Here is a 25,743-nt window from a genome sequence, read left to right on the forward strand (position 1 = left end):
GTAGTGTTGTTTATATATTTTGTTTATCTCTTACAGTGTTGTAAATGAGAAGTTTAAATAATAAATAAATAAATAAGCAAATACACCCAGCTCCCCCTGCTAGTATCGATGCTTCCATAGTGGTTATGTAGAAATATTTGTATAATTGTTCACATCCAAACTAGATAAACACTGGGTGCTGGGCGGAACTGATGAAACGATCAATTAATTAATTAAGTAATTTAAGAAATGTATCTATTAGTACAAATATATATTTGACCAAATCAACCAGGATATACAATTTACATTTTTACACAATACTTAAAAAAATGTTAAACGCATTTTGAACATAGTATTGCTGGACACTGCACATAGAAAAAAAAACAATGGAGAACACTACTGTTGTACTAGACTTTAAAAACTAAAGTCTAAATACTGTTCCTGTATCCTACATTTTCTCTCAGTGGTTGCTGAGTGTGGTGGGGTTTGTGACAATGGCCAGCAGCCAGCAGGCAAGTCACACACTAACATTAAAATCCTGCTTCTTAATGTATGAGGCCAACTGCACATGCAGTCATAAATTATTGTCAGAGTGCAGGAGGGCCATAGAAAATGGCAATTATTGTCATTCATCCACATTTTATCTATATTTTGACCATTTCTGTATTATTAAATGCACACAGTAAACTAAGAGTGTATGTGTTCAAAGCAATAGATTGCCATTTAATTCATCAGTAGAACTGATTCCCATTGTATACATTTATATGTATATTATTATGTGAATGCAGTCTTTTCCCTGCCTGTGCTCTCTCATTCACATTCTCCAGTGCTCTGTATAGCGATCAGTGTGACTGTGTAATGCTGATCTAGGGCCCCAGTGTCAGTGCTGGCATGAATAATTCACCGTGGTCAGAGTGGTGTGCTCATGCAAATGGCAGATAGAAACTTAGTGGAACCGACTGCTGAGTTGCCACTGATGTCTCTTTTCAGATTCTCATAAATTGCTCTGGGGCTGAACCTTTTCCCATTTCCACCTTCTCAAACACCACAGGCTCACTCAATGTTTGCAAGAAATCAGCTAAATTCAGTGACTGCACAGCGCCATCTGTTGATCAGCCACAGCTGTGGCAATTACCAACCTGCACCACCCTCTCCACCTCACACTGGACAGACAGCAGAGTACCTTCTTCGACAGACTGATGTGGACTCTTTCGTACATAACTTATTATACGTTAAACAATCTACACAGTTGAACTTTGTACGTATTTATTATTGTTGATTGTCATCATTGTCTTCTTCTATTGTATTTATTGTTAACTTTGTACAAAACGTCACACCTGCAACGTCATTCATTATTGTTGATTTTGAGTTTCAATTTTATTGCCTTCTAGTTGTTGTTTTTTTTTTTAAATTCCTTATTGTTCCAGTGGTGTATGACCTTATATGTTACACTTTATTCTTATATTTTACCATTTATTTTAACATTTTACTGGTTTCTTTTAATGGCTGTTTAATATGTGATTTAATATTTTTTAATTTTTCTGTTTACAAGTATATTTTGCACATCTTCTCATGGTTACTTACCCTTTGCTGCAGTCCATCCATGATGACACAGTACCTCATTCACATGAAAAGTCCAGCTTTCTTTTGTTTAGTTCTTTTTTAGTATGTGTTTATTCACTTGAGTTTGGTTTGTTTGGGATGTTGACATAATATTTCCTCTGTTTGCTTCAAAAATACACGATGGAAGAAGAAAAAGTCTTAGAATGTAATCTATTTTTGAACAGATTCATGGTGAATAAAACTGTGACATCTAGCCTCTGGAGTCTAATTAGAACCTTCATAGACCATCTCTTCCTGAACCATGCGTACATATTATGACAAAACTTAAACAATATACATCAAAATAATCAGGATCATTTTCAACTATGACAAATTTCCTTCGGTGTCAAAGCAATATTTTAAATAGGCCTAATGGTATGTTCAATGAATAGTAAGCTGACATTTAAAATGAGGTGAAGCGACCCCTTATCTTAACACTTTTGTCTAAATAAGGTCACAAATGACACATTATGAGACTTGAGTAAGACTTGATAAGTTTTGTTGTTCTAGCGCATGTAATAAATATACTGTAGTGCCACGGTTATAGCGGTTCACCCCTTCAACCACACAATCTTCAAGAAAGAGGGTCAATTGTTTGTGAGCAACAGTTTGTGACAAGGAGCATTTCTGGTAACTAAAGTGTGAAAAATGTATTTATTATTTTTTGCTGAAATGTAATTGGTCCTAAGTGCAATCATTATAGTGTGAACTTATCGTGAAGACGGAAAAAGAGTTCAGAGGCTGAATTGAGGAAAAAGAGGAAAAGGGCAAAGTTTAACACAAATGCAACAGAGAACATGACACGTTGTGGAATTGATAATGAGAAGTATGATTGTTTTGGCCTTTCTGTTCTATTTTCTTGTTATATAATTGAGGTTAATGTTTTCTGAAGTACATCTACTGTGTTTTTGTCTCAGTTTGAGATAAATGAAGTATGAACAGGTGAAAAGAGGAGAAATTGTGGAGGAGTGACAGACAGTCGAGAACAGCGAGTGACGTTACACATATGAAGCAAAGTCAGATGTGTGCAAACATGACTAAGGACTTTATTAACCAAATCATTCCCCCCATAATATCCACAAATAAAAGTGATCTCTTTATATATATTCACATTGTATAATTTCATAGTGTGACAAAAATTCTCTTTTTTTTGGGATTTCCAGCCATTCCTATTAATTGTCATTTGATCAGTCGCCATGCAGTCATCAGAAAGGTTGAAAAACATTAAGATTGGTCAGCATTGGCGGTCGTGTCCAGCATCGCTCTTCTTCTCCTCTGTTGGCTCTTCATAGTGCTAAAAAACCCTCAAGTTACCCAGTCACAGATTTCATCACACTACCACAATAAAATAAAAATAAATTAAGAAAGCAATGTTCTCCTGCAGAGTGCTCCAGAGTCCTCCTTCCTCTCCCTTTGTTTTTTTTAGATTGTTTTTTGTTTTATATAATAATAGTAATAATAATAATAATAATAATGATAATAATGATGACGACTATAACTGTCCTTAATATAAATTCAATAGTATTTTTTCTCTTTCTGAAATTTTAAATAAATCATTTTGGCAATCTTCATATGTTGTCACTTTAGAATAAAAGAATACTCAGGTAGAAAATAAAACCTGTGAGAGAAAATTAATCAGAAGAGGCGCAAGGTGAGAGAGAATGTAAAGATTGAAAGCAACAGAGAGGAGCGACAGAGGACAGAAAGAAAAGAGTGAAAGAAAGAAAGACAGACTCAAAGAAAAGCATCCACTTCAGACGCATGTCAGAAACGGCTCTATATACAACAGTTTCTGTTGTGGAAAACTGTTCCTGTGCCTGTCGTCTGTTCTTCCTCTGCCACTGTGTCTGCAGAAGTCCTGTTGTGTCTGAAGTAGTCCGCTGTGAGTCCCAGTGTTATACCAGCGTGTAAGACTTGGCATAGGGATTGTTGCTCTGTTTCAGGTGTCCTCTGGAGTCCAGCAGTGACTCCTGAGAGGTGCTGAGCTTGGCAGCCTGTGCTTGGGCAAGATCTCCTGAGGAGGGGGCGTCTGCGCGGACCTCACCCCGGGCCTCTCCCCTCTCCCGGACATCCCGATGGGGGAGGGTGGAGGCAGTTCCTGGCTGCCACTGCTGAACCTCCCTGGGTGTGGGCACTTCCATGGGGGTGGGCTCCATTGGAGGTGGCCTCTTCAGAGTGCGGCTCCTCTGGGGCTCCAGGCAGGTCTGGCCCATGGCTCCTCCTCCTACTCTAGTTTCCCCTGTAGCACCAGCACCAACTCCACTTGCTCCTGCTCCTGCTCCTGCTCCTCCTCCTCCTCCTCCTCCACCACCACCGCCACTACTACTACTACTACTACCAGCACCACCTCCTCCTCCCGCTCCACCACTGCTGCTGCTGCCACTGCTGCTGCTGACTCCTCCACCTCGGGCTGCTAGTGGCACACTACGGTTCAACAGGAAGTCCATCCGGAGGTAAGGTGGCAAGTGGAACAGCTCTCCCCCTGGGAGGGAACACATAGGAGAAAAGTAGTTGGCAATTAAAGTTCTGTTAATAAATATCAAAACATATTGTGGTAAAATCACGACAATAGCATTTTCATAAGAGCTTGTATTGCTGAAACCAGTTCCCGACCACCGCAGACAAGATCAAGTGAGTAGACCAAAACAAGGAGCTGAAAAATACAAAAAGCTGTGAAACAGACAAACCAGATCATATTTATTATACTCACTGAGTAATAAAAATGAATTGAAAGCTACCTCTTTAATCTTGTACTAATTGTTTGGAGTGTCTGAGGAGAAACACTTTGTTTTTGGTCCAGTGAGTTTATGGTACCTTCACTGCTACTCTATCTTTTCTACTGCTCCGATATTTAAGTATATCACGATTAACGTCTTATGTTGCCAGATGTAGTCTGTGATGTTTAATTCACATTGAAGCATTGTGACATTCATCTTTGAGAGATCCAGTTTAATGGTCATTCACAGGTTTATGATTCACCACTAAAATCACGTCCCACCGCGTTATCTCTCACACACTTTCATGTGCACAGCCCACACATGCACACACATGCACAGCCAGCCACTCAGCCTACGAGTGCTCGAACATACATCACTGCTTCTGCAGAGTCAGTCCAGCCTGTGACCTCAGTCGATGGATCTTTGGGTTCTCGGGAAGAATGAATAATTCACTGTGTTTTTTAATAAGCCCAATTAGTACCAGCACCAGTGTTGGTGTATGGCCAAGAACGTTAATTCAGTTAAATATATATTTAGGTGTTAATTGTGGAAAGTCATGAGAAATGTGTCTGGAAAAATTCCTCAGGCTGTAAAATGCAGATTGTACAGTAAATGGGACCACACACAAAGCGTCACTCCCTTGCAACCAATGTTTCTTCTTCAACACCTGCAGTCTATTCTCATACAAAGCGCTGACGCGGCCATCGTGCACAGCGCACACCCCGTCCACCAAGTAAAGGTACTGTTCTCAGTCAAAATACAGTACAAGCCTGACCAAGGGCTTTATGGTTCAATACCGTAGCGTACTGTACCAAACCAAAACCAAACTGCACCATAATGGAAACACGGCTTTAAACTCTCTCTACCTTTAACCTTGTGATGGACAGGTGAGGTCAGTTCAGGTCAGTCAGATGTAACAGAGACAGAGATGAGGTTGAAGCTGAATCATTCACCACTTGTCAGTCAAACTGACCTCCATACTGGGTTTGGGTTTCAGTATTGTATCGTGCACTTCTAAGAATTGAATGCATCAGAGAGTACAAAGATGTCATTGATAGTATGGTAGTAACTCAACATAGTAGAATAGTTAGCATCTAAAAGCTGCAACAAATTCTTGACTATGACCAAATTGAAGCTGGGCTTAAGAATATGACTCCAAATTCATGCTTAAAAATCATGACAACTTCAGGAGGTGAAGATACGACAGTATTGTAATAGCTTGTAGCTCGGTCTCAGTTAATGCTTTAACACAACATACTGCGTAGTGACATTATACTGTAGACACGATTGTGCTTCTGATCCTTTATTTTTTATTTTATATATTATGATGCTATTTTCATAGTGGAAAAACATAACTGGTCCACACAATGCCCTGATCTCGACCAACCATTCAACTTCAGTTAGGTCCAATCGGCAATATGGTCTCCCTCAATGATGCTCTTGTGTGTAAAGAGAAAGACATCCCTGCATCATATTTGCACAATCTGTGTGTAAGACGCAAGCCTTTGATTTGCAAGATGAAATTCTTATAAATTAATCTCAAGAGCCTATTATCCATGAAGACATTGGATCCCCCAAGATCCTGGGAAAACAAATTAATTAATTTACTTTAATAAAAAAAATAGAAGCAATGGTTGCTTCAGGTTTCTGTGTGTAATTGCATGTCTCCCAGGAGCGCAATCTACAGTCTATTGGCAGCAGAGTCAGCTGAAATACAGAACATTTGACACAGCTATTAAACTTGAAAAGGCCAATATTTTAATAAAATATATTACGTTTAGATCTGAATCACTCAATATGTATTGAATGCGTCCAATTTGGCTGCTTAAACAACACTTTCTTTTATACAAGTGCATATTGTTTACTTGGTGAATTGCCAAAACAAACACTCCGTAACATTAGAAAACAGCTGAAGCAAAACAGCCTGATTCTTATGCCTGTACTGTTCCATGAAAAGGCTGAGAGGCTGGGATTGCACTGAGAAGTCTCCACTGTAGCATTTAAGTGCTGTTTTGTACTGAGTGACATTCGCTTTAGATGAGGATGACAGATTTTAGCCTTTAGTCACCCTCTTTCTCTCTCTCTCTCTCTCTCAGTCATTTGAGTCTGCTGTTCTGCACACAAACATAATGAGGCTCAAAATGTAAGAAGTAATCTGATTGTCTAAACTCTGAGGATCCTGGGACAGTGTCCCCTTGCGCACAAGTGTACACAAACACACACACGCACACACACACAGACCTATATTTCTGGTGCTGGGATGCAACATCAACAACACTAATTATCATTGCCCCCAGATCCATGGCACCAGATGGAGTGATGGATGTGATGAGTGCATTTGGTAGAAAAGCTGATGTCTTTCTCAATGTCTGCTCAGCAGAAAGTCTCCATGCTCTGCCAGATCTTGTAATTGATCTGCAGAGCTACCTGGGTGAGGAGAGGGTCATGTAAGGTAAAAGTACAACCTAAGAGGGAAGAGATCAGATCAGATGTAGTAACACACGAGCCAAAGCCTTCATGAAGTTCAGAAAAAAGAAGCAAGAAGTTCTTTGTTTTCTTACAATAAAAGGAATCCCTGGGAGGGATCTGCATCTCATAATTCTTGTTTATGATATGAGATGGAATTGTATACTGTGTTATAGCTCTCTTAAGGTTGAGGAAAAACAAACAGCTACTCTCACTGGAGACCATGGAAAACACTTCCACAGAGTCTAAAGTACTACACAATAATTTAATGAGGAATCAGGATGTGCCCCCAGGATTGAAACGATCAATGTTACCATCTAAATTTTCTTCATCGTCATCATAAGATATTCTACAGGCAAACACTGTCTACCTTATGTAGATATCATTCATAACCTCTATTATTGCACATGAGTTAAGGGTTTCTGAAAGTTTGCAGGTAAAACACAAGGTTAGATGAGTTGTGTATTCTTTGTGTGGTTAAATGTGCTTCCTCACCAGGTCTGTGTGCCTTGGGCACGGCCATGTTCATGACCCGGCTGACATCCTGAGGTTTGGGCGGTGAAGCAGTAAAACGGCATATGCCTGACTCAGACGGTGTGCTGGAGGTCATGCTGTCGGTGTAGTCGTTGGTCCCTGCTGTCATCTGCTCGGATGAGGTGTCAGAGATGAAGCACTCAGTGATGGTGAACTTGGCGTGGCGGAGCTGCTCTTCCATCTTTGCATGCTCATAGGCTCTGGCCAGCTCCTCATAGGTGGAGGATGCACTCTCTGTTGATACCATGCTGCTCCGTGCACGATCTGAGGGTTAGAGGTTACACAATTTAGAGATATTTAAAACATTTAAAAAACAACAAAGGTTGACCAAAGTGCTTGTCACCAAAGAGTTAACAGGCACAGCAACATAAAAGGTACAAAATCAATAAAAACAAAAAAGTAAAACAGTAAAATAGTGACATAATAAAATAGTAAAAAGGGAGATTGAGATTGACTAGATTGAAGTGTCCGGGTGGACTATTCTTATCCTGAAGTGAAGGCCAAGGAGAAGAGGTAGGTCTTTAAGTGTGATTTAAAATGTTTAATGATGGGGGCAGATTTAATTTCCATCGGTAAATTGTTCCAACGTTTAAAGGCAGCTACAGAAACGGCCCGATTACCCAGGGTTTTTAATCGGGATTTTGGCACATCTAAAAGCAACCAGTTATTTGACCTCAGAGCTCGGGATGGGGTGTGAAGATGAAGGAATTCCGAGAGATAAGATGGTGCCAAACCGTTAAGAGCCTTAAAAACCAACAATAACATTTTAAAATCAATCCTAAAACAAATAGCAAGACAATGGAGATTGGCAACACAGGTGTGATGTGGTCTCTTTTCTTTTTTCCTGTCCAAAGTAGAGCGGCAGTGTTCTGGACTAGCTGGAGTGACTTGCTCCACGGAGCTCCCACAGGCAAAAGTTGTTAGAAGCCATTACTACTGTAGATAGCCATTGCTCCTGGAAAACTACAACAAGCACATTTGTTGATATGCTTTTTGTCGTCCTGCATACATCATCCGGATCATGGTCAGACTGGTTGTAGATCTATCCAACTGAATTTCATTTACAAAGAAAGGCAGTGAGTCAATTTTGATACTGGCTAAGAATGGTGTTTCACCTGTATCCTGTGAGGGGCTGACACTGTAGCTGTCGCTCTCCTTGTCCACAGATCCAGTGGCGCGTGGTGTGGGGAGTCTCCAGTCAGTGGTCAGGGTGTGTGAGGAGCTGGTGGGGTGCGGCCTGTTGAGGGTCCACTGGCTGGCGTAGCGGCTCCGTGCTGCGGCAGGACCAGCTTTGGCAGTGCGTCTGGCAGTGGGATCTAGTGAGAGGAGAGAGAGCGTGAACGTTGTTTAAAAGAGAAGAAATAAAACAGCAAATCTACTTTTGTTTAATGTAGATTTGTTTAATTGTATCATAAAAATAGCATTATTTCATATGGATCATCTATGAAAACGGCGTTAAAATTATAAAATACTCTGTAGTAATTCAATGGAAATAAATGATTCCAGTCATCTTTCTTAATGGTGGAACCAAATAAACAAATGGAAGCCCATAGGGGGACTCCAGCACTTAGACTCTGATCTTTAGATAGGTATGAATCAGGATTGACAAAATGTACATTATTATGAAAACTGATCATGGTAACTAAGCTAAAAGTACATCATTTGTAGCAGAAGATGAAGGAATTGTGTGTCAACACTGATCATTACATTTCACAGCACCACAAAGTAACATTATCATCCATTTTGAGCACAAACTGTCTCCATACAGATATAAATACATTTTTATTTTCAGACTGACTCTGACAGGCTGCTGCTGCATGCTCTGCTGGGCCAAATCACAATAAGAGCCTTTAGAAATTCTCAGGATTGGAACAGAGAAGAACAGTCCTGGTAATCATAGTAGGTCAGACAGTAATTTCATCAGCAGTGGATGGAGGGATGAAATGATGGAGGTATTTGGCCAATAGCAGGGGGGGGAAAGCAGCTTTGTCAGCAAATGGAATTCATGCCCCACTGGCCAGGTTAAACGAACCAATCTCATGACTGACCGTGTGGAAATGCATGTGTGTGAATGTGGTAAGTGCTTGGCTTTGTCGTGGTTTGTGTTTAGACAGCTGTGTTGTACAGTTATGTGCATTTTAAGATCCAGTACATGCATTTATATAGAGTTAGGGCGTGTATGCTAGCATCCATGTATGTGAGCTGTCACACCTTAAAAAAAGCCAATATGCTAATGGAGGAAAGTATTTACATGTTTGTTTATTTATTATTTTTTTTCTTTATTTTGTTTCAAAGAGTGATTTTTTTTTAAATTGATTGACATGCTAAGCTGCATGTCCCTCTGTACTAACTAAGTTAACATAATTTGTGAATCTGTACTGGCAAATACTCAGGGGGTAATCTAACATACAGTATTGCACCTTGTTGGCACAAAAAAATACATCTCATCTGATTATTTCTAAGTCTGAGTGTATGTGCAAAGTCAGGTGAGTATATGTCAAAATGAAGTAGGGAGATGGTTATTCTTCATCAGTTCTGCTTCAGTGGAGATCAAGCACCAGAGCTGGGTCTTTGTAATCACACTGCTGTGAGGCAGCTCACCCACTGTATGATGGCAATCTATGAAAAAGTTTAATAGAAAGGCAATTTTGCTTTGCATTGCATATGGCTATGTGAATGGAGTGCTGTCATTATGCTATTTAATGGTGCTGAGGCAAATTTGTGCAAGAATCATGACTTCAGAGTCATGAAATAAAACCAAAAAGGCTGCTTTAGCCAGAAGACATCAACAATAATAACAGCAACACAGGACACATCATCATTGCAGCAATATTAATAGTAAGAGAAGAAAAAATGTTGAGCACTGACGGTGGTGGGACTCACTGGTTCCAGGCCTGGCATCGGACACGTCCACCAGTGGCCCAGTGGCCTGGGACAGAGACTGGTAGTGGACTGTGTGAGTGACTGTGGACGATTTCTGCTTGTTTGTCTCCCCAAAATCATTGTCTGTCAGCAGCACAGTGGATCTGTCATCTACAAGACAGAAAAAAATATCAGAAAAGTAGGAAAGAGAGAGGGGGCAAAGAAAGAGTCACATCAGCATTAATATAAGTAAGTCTCACCGATTGTCTCCATGGTGTCTCTTTCCTCGATGAGTAGCTGGGCTCTTGGGATGTCGATGTGCATTCTTAGTGTCTGTTGCTGCTTGTTCACTGTGTCTGGCGTCCGCGTGTTCTTACTGAGGAGATTGATGAGTAGAATTTCATTACGTTTCAGGTGAGTAATTATTTTTTATTGTATTGCAGAAATGCTAATTCGGTTCAATTTAAGTTAATAAGTGGTTGTAAGAAGGCAAGAGGGACAGCATAACCTGTGTGCAATATATTTGATTTTTACTTGTAGTCACTGTAACTCTGGGCTACATTGTGATTTATGTCCACTGCTTAAAGGAAAGCAGCAAGCATAAATTAAAATCAAGCATACATACCTCATCAGCATTTCTGCCAGGCTTTTGGCATCTGTAAATTCAGCAAAGAGGCAGTTAATACCATGATAGTTCTGTACTGGCTGAGAAGCTAAAGCAGTGAAGGTGCTGCACATTCACTCACACTTATTCTAATAAAAAGGCAAATAAAGCATGAGAAGAGACAAACACTGAAGTTCATTATAAAAAGTTTAACTCCAGTTTTGGTTTAACACAGTCTAAAGATTTCAGTTCTGAATATATCACTTTTCCTTTCTGTGTTGGCAAACATGTGTGTACACAGTGTGGATACAGTATGTGTATGTACAAAATGTGGGTGAATGGCTGGATCATTTTTTTTAACTTATTTTAGGTGTTTACATATTTGGTGTTTAATGATTTCAGTGTGTACAAAGTAATCTTGAACTCACCTCTGAGTCTCTTGAGCCTCTGCTCCCTCCGTCTCCTCTTCAGCACCATAAGCATGATAAAGACCAGCACAGCCACCACAAGAACGGAGGTAATGGTCACCACCATCTTCAGACCTCCGCTGCCTGACATGTTGTCTGAGATTGGATCTCCTGTCTTCAGCAAGGGGGGGATGGTACCTTGAAGGAAGAAGACAAATCCAAACATATTGACAAATTTATTATGAAAAGACGATGAAATATCCATCCATCTGTTTTATGACCAAGGTCACAGCAGTTCAGAGTTCATCTCAGCACACACTGGGTTCATAACTAGTGTTGGCCACATTACTCAGAAGGTATATTAAAAAAAAAACTTACTTATTACTTTGAATAAAAAGTAATAATATTAACATGTAACTGCCCAACACTGTTCACAACAGACATATAAACAAATGCACACACATTCAGTGACAATTTAAGTCACCACTTCACCTCATTTCCCTCTGAACTACAGGAGAAAACCTGAACTCCCAGCTGGTGAGTGGATTTAAACAATGTTTTATCAATTCCTATGCTGTCAACAGGAACAGGCTCTGTAACTGATTGAACTGAACTGAAATTGGTGGAGAGTCCCTAATGCCTGCCTTTTCATTAAATTCACCATTAAAATGTATTTTCTGTCTTTGCTCAGAGCGAGAGAAAAGCATGTTGAGGCAGTAGGTTTGTAGGAGACTGAATATGTGCTGTTAGTCTCCTGGGCCACTGAGCTGAGCTGGAGAACTGCTGTTGAACTGACAGCAGCACATACACACACACACGCGCACACACACACACACACACACACACACACACACACACGCCAACATCCTGACAGGCAGCTCACATGTCTCAGCAAAACCCTTCAAAGAAAATTAATGAATAGTCTGGAGAGCACCACATAGCTCTCCCCACCTCCTATCCTCCTGCACAGCTTATACGTTTCCCTTTGTGTGTGACTGACACACTCTGTAGCCTGTGGCAAATAAAGCAACATCACAGCCCGTGGAGAATTTGAAGTCCCAGTTTTCTTTCTAATTCAACTGAGGCATCAGAATGCCTGTCAATTTGTTGAAAGGCTGACAAAACCTTCCTTAAATAACAGTGACGCTCAAAATGTACTCAAGGCACTTGATGCTTAAAACACTGTTGTTATTAACAGCTGACGTAATGTCACGGCTGTTAACCACAGTCAAATAGTGCATCAATCTGAATTGAATTGGCCCCTAAACTCAACTGACTTTTCTTAATACTCTTAAGCAAAATAAACTGGCATGTCAGTGTCAACATCACACTATTCTATACTGATCCCATGATTCTCCACATCTGTGCAGTTGTGGGCCAGACTCAACAAATACTAACTCACTTCCATCGGCGTTGAGCGTAGCAAAGGTGATCCTCTTTTCTGCCGACCCAGCGCTGTTGGTGACCTTCATCTGCAGTTCGTACCAAGTCGCCTCCTGCAAGTCGTACAGGATGTAGCTCTTAGTCAGCGATGTGCGCTGGGCTGTGGTCCAGGTGGTTGAGTCCACTGCGCGGTACTCCAGTATGAAGGAGGTGATTGGACAGCCACCGTTGTTCCAGCCAACAAGGTTGAGCCTGGCCCTGGTGGAGTTGATGCTGGTGAAGAGTTCATGTTCTTTGGCAAACTGGGGTTCTGAAGATAGATGAGAGATTTGAGAACACAGGTTTGTTTTAGTTATACAGACACAATCATACCACAGCTTAAAATGATAGTTTGAAACAAACTTTGAAAGTAAACTAACATGATTATTTTACAGGTGAATGGAAGTCAAAAAACGTTTTTCTATACTTTTAGAGGCATTTTGGAAGATGATTTAGATAAATTTAAATCTTGTCTTATCATCAGTGGCAAGGCTTCCATTAAAAACAAACTGTAATGTAGCTATGGGAACATGACTCCCAGATGAAGAAGTGTTTCATCATGTCACATAATGCACTAAAAAGCACTGCATTTGGACTGATCCTCAGATTCAAACCTCATTTAATGTAGCTCTATAGTGCCACACTCCCTACCTTTCCCATGGGTCTTTGCTTCAATGATCTCACTGATGCGCCCTGGTCCCACTGCGTTCTGTGCTGTCAGAGTGAATTTGTACCAGGTACCGCACTTGAGGTTCTCCAGACGATACGCACGCTCACTGGGACTGATGGGAAAACTGCCCCACTGTTCACTGTTGTCCTCTGAATACTGAAGGATGTAACCTGCAGCAGAGGAGAGTGAATATAAGAGAAGGAAAAAAATCAAGTGGGAGGGGGAAGAACAGAAATGTAATTATACAGAAATGACTGAAAGTAACTAACTGTTACTAACTGTTGTTGTTGCTCTGTAAAACGTTTAAAAGTCAATAACAAATCTAGCAGAGGAAAGTTCTCTGTTTAACCTCATCAAAAACGTTCATTTTTTTACAGTACACAGTCAGGTAGGATTCAGCTTTCATTAATACTTTTAATTATTATTAATACTGAGCTTCTACTGTATCATATGAATGTTGTCAAATTTATAAAAAGTAATTAAGTATTCCAATTCTTATTATTTAGGCTTAATAATACAATCTTTGATATACTATATTATATATGCTATACTAATATATAATATACTACACTTAATATAAGTAAAGTATGAATACAGTATTTATAATATAGTTTGACTGTGGATATGTTATAGTAGAATTAATCCTAATCTTTTACAGCTGCTTAAATGAATAGAGTCATCATCTTAAGTGATGTGCTAATAGTCTACTTATTGACAGGTTGGTGGCACTTGATGAAAAGCCACTTTAAGATCTAACATCACATTTTATGGCAGTTAATCCAAAAGTTATCTTTAGAATTATCCATATAAAAGTGTTGACTGACCAATACAAGTCAAGCTGAATAAATAGACAATTCTAAAGCTGATGTGTGTGTGTCTCTGTGTGTGTGTGCGTGTGTGTGTTGTTTCCTGAATATGATGCGAGCATGAATGCAAAACAAATGTCACAGAGAAGCTATCATGGCCGACAGCAATTTAGAAGACAGGAGCCCCATGGTTAGAAGCAATGATAAATCACCACAAATAGTCTCACTGTGATTGCATTTTCTTTAAGATGGAGAACTTTAATCTTCCACTTAAACAGACCTAATCTTCCCTGCTGCTTTTTAATCTACCTTTTAGGACTCAAATACTCAGCCTCAGCAGCACATAATGAGAGACAGGAACAGGGATGTTGGACCAGAGTTAAAGGAGAAGATGACATTGGTTATCATTGGCAGCTATGTGTATATATGTGTATATGAAGAACTGTGTATATAAGTTGCAGCGTATTTGTTTACGTGTACATCACATACAGCTGTGATGAATCTGCCCATACTTGTACATATATGAAGACATTAATGAGAATTTAAAGTGGTTTCAATTTGTGCGTGTGTGTGCCACTCTCACCTCTGATGGAGCTCCCTCCGTTGTCTCCGGGTATCCATGACAATGTGATTGAAGTGGTGGTTGTCTTGGTAACTGTGAGGCGTGGCTGGTCAGGAGGGACTGTGAAGTTGGGGTCAGACAAAAAAGCACTTAGCACAGTTGTATTTGAAATAAATGTCCTCAGTGAGCTGAGATTCAGACAGGGGTGTGCCTTCTCCCCAATCCTGTTCTCCCCAATCCTGGATCTCGAGGCACGACCATGGTGAAGAGGGGTTGCGGTTCGGTGGCAGGAGGATCGCGATCCTGATGGCATCACCGTTCTGGGGTTTACCCTGCTCACCGGGTCGGTTTGCAGCTGACTGTGAAGCGGCAGGGATAAGGATGAGCACCTCTAAATCTCGGACGAAACCGATGGAGTCTGGGCGCGGAATGCGTCTTTGCGTAAAGTGAAGGGGTTTAAGTATCTTGGGGTCTTGTTCACGAGTGAGGGAACAATGGAGCGTGAGATTGGCTGCAGAATCAGGGCAGTGGGAGAGGTATTGTGTCCACTCCACTGCACCATTGCATCGACGAAAAGGGAGCTAAGAAAAAGACAACGCTCTTGATCTAGTGGTTGATCTTCATTCCCACTCCTACACCTACAGCATGGTCACCTAGGGTGTGGTGACGAGTCATGCCAAAAAGAACAAGACTAGACCTACACAACATTGTTCATCTGTAGAAGTTATTTCTACAGTAAGTATTTCCTATAGGTGTTTTTCTGTTTTTTCTGGTCTGGTCTGGTTTCATTTCATTTTCTGATTCAAGCGGTGGTACTGTATCTTTACTCCTGCAACTACTTGCCTTGGACTTGCAGGTTCAGTGTAATCTCATCTGAACCCCAGTTGTTGCTGGCCACACAACTGTAGTTGCCAGAATCCTCTGCTTTCACTGTGCGGATGATGAAGCTGCCATTGCCATGGACACTGCGACGGCCATCCACCAGGACCGGGGTAGGAGTCCCATTGGTGCTGAAAAAGAGAAAAGATTATATAATAAACTAAAGACTGCCGCATTTTCACACTTGTGCGATATCCTGTCTGAGCTGTAGTAGTCTATATGATTATTTTGTATAAGACTTACTATCCCTTAAGCCACTTGATGGTAGGTGGAGGGTCACCAACAGCCTTACATGGTAAAACAATATCTTTCATCCAGGGAGTCGTCACTGTGCCGTTGAAGGTCAGGATCCTGGCTGGAGCTATAAACAACACAACTTACACTCAATGGGCAACATGAATTGATGAAGCTTATGTCATCAATGTTAGAAATATGTTCAAATTTCTCCGTGGAAAACTACGCCTTATGCCATAATAGGTGCATCCTTTTTTTACATTTATCAAATGTAATATTGAGCTTAGGTAAAGTTGACAAAACATTTTTAAATTCCTTCATCATCAGTTTATCGTTACTTTTTTTTGTGTCAAATTCTTTCATGAATTTGTATCTATTTGTATTAAAACAACCTGGATTTCTAATAACATATGAGACATCCTGTGTCCCTTTTTAAAAAAAATACATGAATGCATGAAACATGAAAAGAAATTGTTAGCTAGTACCTTTGGCAAGAGGCTCCACTGTTATCTTCTCGCTGTTGTTGCCATGACCAGCGGCCGTCACCGCCACCACCCAGATACTGTACTGTCTGTTGCGAGCCAAGTTTGGTATTCTGTAGAAATACGCATCTGGAGACGCTTCAAACTCACTCATCACCTGTAAAGTAGTAAAGAGAGGGGAGATTATGTATAACTGAGAAGTAGCTTTGTCTTGAGTGTAGAAATGCAATTATGAACAAAGGACTGCCATATTCAAACTGCAAAAATACAGACGTTCAAAGTATCATGTAAGAGCACTTGTAAGCATACATACAGTTTTTCCTTTGCACATATTAGTCAGTGTGAATGTACCAAATGTTAATAATAGTGTTCGGATCACAGTTTTATGGTATACAAATGCTAATACCATGGGATGTAGGTTCGAGCAGAAGACGATGTATTTCCTGATGATGCCATTGAGTTTGAGTGGTGGCAGCCAGGAGACGAACACCACTGAGCTGCTGGAGGCGGCAGCCTTCACACCTGCTGGGGGACCAGGAACTAAAGAAAAACACAGCGGGGCCTGGATAAACATCCTATAGAATATACAGTGTGTTGAAATGGTAAAGAAAGGTATCATTCATTAAAATATCTAATCATCCTTTTTAATTAAACAAAAAAAAAAAAGGGTTAGGGTTTTTATTGAGTGTCAGAGATTAAAATGTGATAATATTTCTCATACCATCCTCTTTTGTGCGCACATAGATCTGTTCACTGCGGACACCGTCTCCAGCGTTGGTGAAGGCTAAGACCTGGATGCTGTAATTGGTGTACTTCTCCAAGCCGTCCAGTTCCAGAGATGGCTGATTGGTGGTCACATTTCGGATCTCTCCCAATTCTAACGTGAGAGAAGAGACACATCACTGAGCCTGAGAATCAAAATGATTTACACTGTGTGTCTTTGGTGCCATAACAATGATACCAGCAACAGTTATGAATGACTGTTTTCTTTCATGAAAGCAGAAATTTATCACCAGTCATCGGGGAAAATCAACTGATTGCACTGTATAGATCATTTATGTCAAGCACTAGATGATGATGACGTGTATCAGTATAATAAATCAGGTATTATGAGTTTCTACTCTTCATTTTTGCTCTTGTTTATAATTTTTGCCCTCCTCTCCTCCATCCTTCTTATGTCACTCAGTGCAGAGGTAATGGGCCCAGCTGGAGTTATTGCATTGTAAATTATTAATGGAGCCAGCCACTGCAGGTTCGGATCATTGCTACAAAGCAAGATAAACATTCAAGGTAAAAAAAAACCCACAGAAACCGCAAATACTATGTAAAGTAAATTGTATTCAAATCAGCATGAGGGGAAAAAAGACACTGAACACTTTTTGACAGACAAATAATTAAAATGGGTTCACAGGTAGAGGTGAGTCAAAGTATTGGCAAATGAAGTGCATTGATTTTATATCATTTTTAAAGCACAGATCTGTGCCGCAGGTGCACCCATGGTAAATTGCCGTGGGAATAATACGCAACTCCTTATATGGACATCCGGGTGTGTGTGTGTTTGTGTGTTTATAGGTCACATATTCAGACATTAAAAATGCTTTTTTTCTTCTCCTTATGTGTTGTTGAGTCAAAGTTATGATTCATTTTATACTGCATTGTTAGTAGTGATAAACGATTTTTCTTTTCTTTTTGTTCAAAAAAATGAGCCAAGTGAACTTTGAACTGTGACGTATTTCCAAATTTCATGAATTCAATCCGATATGTAAAAGTTTAGAGAACTTTTTGCTCAGGTGTTTATATAGTTGGTGAAAATGAAAAAAATAATTTCATTGCCTTGGTTGTGTGGTGAAAAAAGGGATATAAGAGACTCTACATGCATGTTCTTATAGCCTCTGTATATACTGTACGTTTAAACATAGTAATGGAAAAAAGCAGCCGAAAGGCTCTGTGTTCTGTGGGTTAATGTCCATACCTCCATCAGGCAGGTTGGCCCAGTAGATGACTCTGTAGCCCTGCAGGTTTCCATTGAGAGCCTCTCTGGGCAGTGGCATCCAGGACAGTGAGATGACCTCTGGAGACTTGGCCACAGCCAACACATTTTCAGGAGGCCTAGATGGCACTAAGAAGGACAAAAGAGGATAAAGGGAATTGAAGTTCACTCTTAATGGAAGCTTTCTGAGTGGCAGCAACTGTCATGTGTTACTTGACAGATATTAGATCAATAGATTTATTCTTTATTAAAAAATCTTGGTGGTTGAAACAAATAGATTTTTAGTCAGTCAAATAAAGTATTTCTATATGTGATGCAGTTTAAAAACATATCCACTAGATGGTAGCCTTTACACAAAAATACATCAGGGCTTTCACCTCAGTTCAGAAGTCTTCAAGAACTCACTGTGAGCTGACAATACACACAACCATCCTCAACTTACCATCCTCAAGAGTTTTGGTGACCACCTGCTGTGAGGATGGCCCCGTGCCTGCCCGGTTTGCAGCTTGCACCACCACACTGTACTGAGTGAACTTCTTCAGGTTGTCCAGCACAATGCTCTCCATGGTGTCTCCTGTTGTGTCTAAGCTGATGATGGTGAACTGGTGGCTCCCACCTGGACTGTACTCCCTGTAGCCCACCTGGTAGCCGCGGATCACACCGTTCTGTAGGTGCTTCTGTGGAGGCTGCAAAGCGTGGAAGAGACAAAATATTTTAGCATTCATCATTTAAATGTTGCTTATATTCCTTGGATACACCAACACAAATACAAACAGCAATATTTAATATGATTTGTATTTGACTGGTTTAAAAGTCACAATGCTACTGTGGAGCTATTTCAATTTACATCTGTGCAAAAATAGTGACACATCAGAAATATTATAAAGTTTAAATTAGAATAACTAAGGAGTAGTCTAATCTATAAGCCAGTGCTTTGGACCTCACCTTCCAGGAGACTTTGATGCTCTGTGGCGACGTGGGCTCCAGAGTGACATCTTGTGGAGGGCCGTCAGGAGCTAAAATAATGCACATCATTCATCAACTGCTGGCTGGTTTTAGTAAAGCATTTTTTTCAATAGAAGGCGCTGATTAGTTAAGAATAAATCCACCTTCATGTTCACAGTCTTTCATTCATTTTCAACTTTCAACCACAGCATTTTCAGCAAATAAAGTAACATAGTCAACTGATAACTTTTATCATATGAATTAGAGATGGAGAAATTTAATTACTATTGATTACATCTGCATGATAGTTTGATGACGGCTTTCACAGGACTTATCATGCTCACAAGAAGCTAACCCACCTGCTTCATCCGTAGTGATGGTGAGCTCGTTGCTGGGGTTGCTGTTGCCGATGATGTTCTTGGCGACCATGCGGATGTTGTAAGTGGAGGAAGGGTGGAGGTCAATAATAGTTGCCTGGTTAAGCTGCGGTGACACATCTTTGGTTACCTGGGCTGATAGCCAAGACGCTGGATGGACAGAGAGGTTGAAAAAACTGTCAACAATGGATGGATTCCTGTTCACTCCGTAGTCACGTTCAGTATTTTGTAATTTAATTTGTGAATTTGTTGTTATTTTAATATGTGTCTACCTGATTTGTTCTTGCATTCAATGTCATACCCCGTGATGGGGCTGTTGCCATCGAAACCCATTGTCCAGCGAAGAGCTATGGTTCTATCTTTGACCTCCCGGATCTCCACCACCGGAGGGTCGGGTGGTTCTGATGCAAGTGAACAAATGAGTGTGTGGGAAACAGACAGCGACAGAGACAGAGAGGTAATCTTGAGTCCTGAAATAGCACTGAATGGCAGGCAGACCAGACAGATCTATTGCTTTCATTCTGTCTGTGATTTCCCACTGAGATTATGGATAAGACCCGAAAAGGCCAAGTGTGGCAATTCCATTGATAAATGAATGAATTAAGCAATAGATTACAAAAATGTGACTCCTCTTAAAGTGGATTTTGTCCGCTTCCACACATACCAACTCCTAGCATGAGCTGGACTGAGCCTGAAGTGAGGGGGAGTTTACCTTGCACTGTCAGCTGTATGATGCCTCGGTCCTCGCCAAAGGAGTTGATGGCATGGCAGGAGAAAAATCCTGAGTCCTCACGAACTGTAGGCATAATCTACAGAGCCACACAGAACATGCAAAGCCTTCAGGTGGGCAGAATATAATTTAGAAAATGTGAGTGAGAATGGGCAGTGGATTCATCTTCAACAATTTCACACTTTACATACAGAGATAAAGCAAAGACTCAGAGACAGAAAGTATCACCCCAAAGCATGTGAGACACTGAACTACTCAATTATCCCAAGGTACATATTCCTTGCAATCTTGCACTGCATTACACGTGTACTATTCCTGCTGTGTTTTAATCACCATTAAATTGAACTGGAAGGAAGCTCTTTAATATTTCATGCTACACTTGAATATTTTGTGTATGTATTTCAACAAGAATTTCCTCTGCCCTTTCTTCCAGTCTCTTCCTCTCTGCTTTTCACTGGTCTGAATAGATCAAAAATAATATTCAAAAGCTGTTTGATTCGCAGTGATAGTGATAACCCACCACCAGTGTGGAAATGACTTCGTCAGCCACTTCTTTGACAGTGACCACATATCTGCTGGTCTCAGGGTTGATGATGCGTTCTTCTTTCTCCCAGCGCACCATGATGGGCTTCTCTCCATGGGCGATGCAGCTCATCTTCTTCTCTTCACCCTGCGTGGCCAGAGTGGTGTTTGGGTAGGAGGTGATCATGGCTGGGACTGGATGGAAAGGACAGAAGATTGAAGAACAGTGGTATCAGTTAAGACTTCAAGATGTTGAAGATATGCTGTTGAAGACAACGGTAGAATCAAATATAACATTCACTGCCATGGAGAACCAACTTAAAAATGAAAAAACTTGTAGCCCTTAAATAACCATTTAAACATTCTATGCACCATCATGATGTCATGTTTAAGTCTACTTGGACATCGATAATGAAAGCAAAAGGTAACAGGTTGCTTTCTGAGGATGAAGTGGAGGAACAGAGAAGAAAGTGGTGACTCCTGACTGAACTGCCATGGTCTTGGAGCGTGGAGCCTGTCTGGCTCTATGCTGTAACCGCACACCAGGCTCATTAGTAACACATTTAGCCCCTGTGTGTGTGTGTGTGTGTGTGTGTGTGTGTGTGTGTGTGTGTGTGTGTGTGTAGTTCAACAGAATGAGCTGTTGTGAACGTCTCACACCCAGACTCAGTCTATGCTCATCCTCAACACACTCACACTTCATTCTGTCCTTTCCTCTCTACTTGAATCCATCTTCTGATTATGACATACACACAGGCTCTCAGGTGCTACTCACGGTGTAATGATCTTTTAAGTGTGAAGCTCCCAAATTGGATTATACCATATTAACTTCTGCAGTTCTGAGCAGAATGAATCCATGTGCTAATCTGTATCAGTATGGACAGTACAAAGGCAATCAATTATGATTACAGACAATATAATGACGCTAAAAGTATTTAATTGACGTGGTCGCTTCAGGTTACGTGACAGTTTAAAAATCTGATCTAATTAAAGAAAGTCAAGGTTCAAGGAGACTTGTATAAGCAAATGATCACGGGCATCTATTCAATGCTCCACGCAAGAAATGCACCTGCACCAAAACTTTGGTTTGGCATTTTATTGTGTGCAGGACAATATTCATCATTGTGCAGCAATAATGTACAAAAATAGTAGCAGCCAATGTCCAAATTAAGTAAGCTATAATAAAAAAAATATTGCAAAAACAGCCAAAGTAGTCTACTGAAATTAGAGTGACTACTATAATAGTCTAGTTCAAATGTGTTTAATAAGAATGTAACTAGTTGCAACAGCTAGGAAAAAATACAATTAATTTATGGCTCAACTAAAATAATGTTTATTATCATTTATCCTGTAGTTTTTTTTGTAAATGTAAAAACATAGTGAACATCCCTTTTTTCTTTTTGTCTGTCTTCTGATGCATTGAGATTTTAGAGCAGCTGGGAATTATACAATGAAGGAGAACCAGAGCAGGAAAAAGAAAAAAAGAAAAACTGCAGAGCTGAGCTCAGGTGACTCCGTAAATTCACTATGACTCATGTGTCTCGTGACACCAAAAATGATCAGATGCAGCGATGAGAGCGGCTTTAAAGTGTTATGTTTCTGTCAAATGGGTAATTGGATTACCTTTATTTACATTCCAGCAGGTTTTTTTGAAATTGTGATGCAGTATGTGCAGTAGAATGTTTCCAGTATCTGCAGTGAATAACTGTGTCAGTGGAAAAGACAGTAGTGGCAGCTACATTTGGCAGGTAGCGGTGCAGCAGCAGCAGCGGATGAAGGTCTTCTCTTCCAAAAAAGATGCAGTGTGTGAGTCGGAGTTACTGTGCGAATGTCTCTACACTCTGAGTAACGTGTCTGCGCGGACGTGTTTTACCTCAACTGCATATGTATGAAAGTGTGTGTGCGTGAGAGTGGCTGTGTCTGGGAGAGCTAAGTGGGCGAGCACAGAGAGCAGAGAAGACTTGTGCTCATGACACATCTCAGCCACACTACACGATGGAGGAGATAGAGAGAGCATGTTCCCCTGCAGCGCTAACTATGATCCCCCCCCCACACACACACACACACCCTGCCCCCCCCTTCGCTCCCTTGTTCTCTCACTCCATCTCCCTCCTCAGGCTCCCACCAGGACAGTGATGATTTAATGATGAGAGGGAGAGGAAGAGAGAGAGAGAAGGAGAGAGTACTTTGATTATTCCTACACAGCAGACAAGTCCGCTGGCCTTGCTGTTGTGTCACAGACACACTCACATTCCAACACATACAGCAACGCACAAAAGGACAACACACACCAAATGCAAATATATACACACACATATATATATACACATATATATATGTGTATATATACACACTGTAGAAACAGTGACAAGACAAAAAAACAGTCACGCACAAACATATGTAAAGGAAAGCAAAAGCAATGACACACAAATGTTTAAAAATATGCATGTGCGTGCACATACTAACCATAACATACAGACCACACACACACACACATACACGCACACACACGCGCACACACAGCATCCCACTGGGTCAAACAATATCTAGATTACTTAATTTGTTTATGCTTCCAAATGATGCCACTCTGGAATGATTTGAGTACCAGGGAGGTTAGACAATCACGAGTCAATTACACAAATTAAAATCAAGTACTTGCATTTATAATCAGTTATTACACACTGTACTTGTCTGTGCATTGCCCTGGTGTGTAAAGTCGCATTTTGTCTAGTGAAAAAAACTTACATTTTGATTATTTATTATTTCATTATAGTACATAGTTGACTGAAACATTTACATATGTACTGTACACATTTGCATGGAGATCTGATGTTTAGAAATACCAAGAGCCTACAGCCACAGCAACTCTATGAGGACACACTTTCAGTTAGATTATAATTTATCCTAAAGGGAACATGCACATGTGCGCAAAAATTCAATCTGAACTCATCCGACAGTTGTTGCTTGAAACCAGAATTGTCAACCTCATGGTGGTGGTAGATAAGAACTTAAGAAGACAGAATATTAGTCAGAGGGATTTCTCATTCCTGCACCATGTCCTGATAAAACAGTCATCTATTGAATGCTGAAATGCTACATACATGTAGTGAATGTGTTTCTCCTCAGGCTGTCAAATTAATTCAAATTCAGACCCTAGAAAAGCATTTGACTTCATCAGAAGAACAAGTCAGTGAGGCTGTGTGGTTTTGTTGTGAACATGGAAGACACAGGCAAGCGAAACTGTCCTCCTGAGTCAGTAGCAGACAATCACGACAGCAGAGCATCTAAAAAGCAGCCAAAAAAGACAAAGGACAACCGAGCACAGACTCACTTGTTGGTTGTTATATATGTAATATATTTGAAGAAATAATGTTGTAAAATGTAAAATTCATTCAAATATGACTTTTTTTAAAGTGATAATTATATGAATAACTAACATCTGATAAAAAATATTGGCCATGTCACTGTATCAGTGTGCAGCAAATTGAAATCAAGCAAGTCAACAAGCACACTCACCCTTTTTCATCACAGTACATTTCCTTTTTTTACATGCAGGCCTTTGTGTGCACATGGGTGTACATGTCTGTAGTAGGCTGCGAGGACACATTTTTATTAAACCTATCTTTGTGAGGACATGTTGACCTTGTGGGGCTCCCACAAATTTAAAAGGCTTTCTGTGGGTTAAAGCTTGGCTTTAGGGTTAGGGCTAGACTTGGGTTTAAGTTAGGGTTAGGTTAAGCTTTATAAATTAGGCATGTAATTGTGATGGTTAAGGTAAGGGTAAGGGAATGCATTATGGATAGATAGATAGATACTTTATTCATCTCACAGAGAAATTCACAATTTTGTCTAAAAGTGTCCTCACTAAGGGTGCTGTACAAGAATGTGTGTGTGTGTGTATGCACGTGTGCACTTGCATTGCATGCCCCCATCCACCACCGTCATGATGGAATGTGTCAGACTTGGGACTGCCGACGTTTAAAGCTCATTTCTTATTCACTTGCAGCCCATCCCTCTCCCCTGCTCCCCACACCATCATCCCTTTTCCCACTGCCCCCGCACAGGAAATCGCTGATTTATTTTGCATAGCAACTATGAATTTTAAGTGAGTCCTATTAAAAGAGTCTCCTCAGCCCCTTCTCTAAATGTTATTGCTCCTTAACAGCGGCTATTTTCTCCGTTTAAATCGGAGGCCTTGGCACTGCGCGTTAACACCGACAAAGCTTGTGCGAGCTAATTGAAAGAAAGGAAGGGCGCACAATGACATAAGTCTGTGGGTGTCTGTGTGTTCATAACTGCCTCTGTTTGAACTTGTGTGTTTATGCATGAGCGTGTGCTCATCGGTGTAGGTGTGTGCACCCAGGTGTACCCAGTTTATTTGTGTATGTGAATATACTTTAAGCCAATACATCTGTGTGAATCTGGAGAGTTTTCAAACTACATTTGTGTGTTTGTGTACGTGTGGTGCCATTTGAATGAGATATGTGACACATACTGCAGTATCTACAATGTTCTAAAATCCTCACCAGTGCTTCAGTGGCCTGAGCTGAGGTGAGACTATTTGCCTGCTTCCTCCTTATCTAATCTCTATGCATCTACCATGCAGCGCTCGCAAGGCCCCGGGCAAAACCTATTCTTTTTGATAGCCCATAATTGCTTGGTTGATGTATATTTTTTAATATCCAGTGATATTACAGGGGCCTGGTAATAAAACACGGGCGGGTAGAGGAGAAAGTGTGAGTAAGAAGAGGGGCGACAAGGGATAAAATGAAAGCTGGGGGGTGGGAGGGGAAGGGAAGGAGGGAAGGGAAGGAACAAAGACAGTAAGGTGCAGGAAATGAGGGAGTGAGGTCTAGAGCAAGAAAGACAAAGAGGTGGACTTTTCTGTCACTCAACAGTGAGGAGGGGGCGTCATTTGTATTTCTTCACACAGGAAATACTGGCTAAATGTTG

The 25,743-nt window shown here is 40.6% G+C and overlaps 1 protein-coding gene across 1 annotated transcript in view; it reads right to left on the reverse strand.

The window, feature by feature from the left end:
• Positions 1 to 2,605: 2,605 nt before the first annotated feature.
• The window catches only part of LOC122773481 (Down syndrome cell adhesion molecule-like), a 105,151-nt gene continuing 82,013 nt past the window's right edge, over positions 2,606 to 25,743 (reverse strand). Inside the window, exons 12-33 of the mRNA XM_044032207.1 lie at positions 20,789 to 20,985; positions 20,251 to 20,347; positions 19,811 to 19,939; positions 19,521 to 19,688; positions 19,162 to 19,232; positions 18,659 to 18,902; positions 18,199 to 18,345; positions 16,948 to 17,103; positions 16,627 to 16,766; positions 16,230 to 16,383; positions 15,754 to 15,871; positions 15,475 to 15,641; positions 14,653 to 14,751; positions 13,245 to 13,433; positions 12,574 to 12,864; positions 11,193 to 11,369; positions 10,786 to 10,816; positions 10,421 to 10,536; positions 10,167 to 10,331; positions 8,414 to 8,614; positions 7,260 to 7,562; positions 2,606 to 4,063 (exon numbers count right to left, since the gene is read on the reverse strand). Coding sequence (XP_043888142.1) covers positions 3,477 to 4,063; positions 7,260 to 7,562; positions 8,414 to 8,614; positions 10,167 to 10,331; positions 10,421 to 10,536; positions 10,786 to 10,816; positions 11,193 to 11,369; positions 12,574 to 12,864; positions 13,245 to 13,433; positions 14,653 to 14,751; positions 15,475 to 15,641; positions 15,754 to 15,871; positions 16,230 to 16,383; positions 16,627 to 16,766; positions 16,948 to 17,103; positions 18,199 to 18,345; positions 18,659 to 18,902; positions 19,162 to 19,232; positions 19,521 to 19,688; positions 19,811 to 19,939; positions 20,251 to 20,347; positions 20,789 to 20,985 — 3,947 coding nt within the window. The 3' untranslated portion in view covers positions 2,606 to 3,476. The remainder of the gene's footprint in view (positions 4,064 to 7,259; positions 7,563 to 8,413; positions 8,615 to 10,166; positions 10,332 to 10,420; positions 10,537 to 10,785; positions 10,817 to 11,192; positions 11,370 to 12,573; positions 12,865 to 13,244; positions 13,434 to 14,652; positions 14,752 to 15,474; positions 15,642 to 15,753; positions 15,872 to 16,229; positions 16,384 to 16,626; positions 16,767 to 16,947; positions 17,104 to 18,198; positions 18,346 to 18,658; positions 18,903 to 19,161; positions 19,233 to 19,520; positions 19,689 to 19,810; positions 19,940 to 20,250; positions 20,348 to 20,788; positions 20,986 to 25,743) is intronic.

The sequence above is a fragment of the Solea senegalensis genome, linkage group LG8 (genome assembly GCF_019176455.1).
Source record: "Solea senegalensis isolate Sse05_10M linkage group LG8, IFAPA_SoseM_1, whole genome shotgun sequence".
NCBI lineage: Eukaryota > Metazoa > Chordata > Actinopteri > Pleuronectiformes > Soleidae > Solea > Solea senegalensis.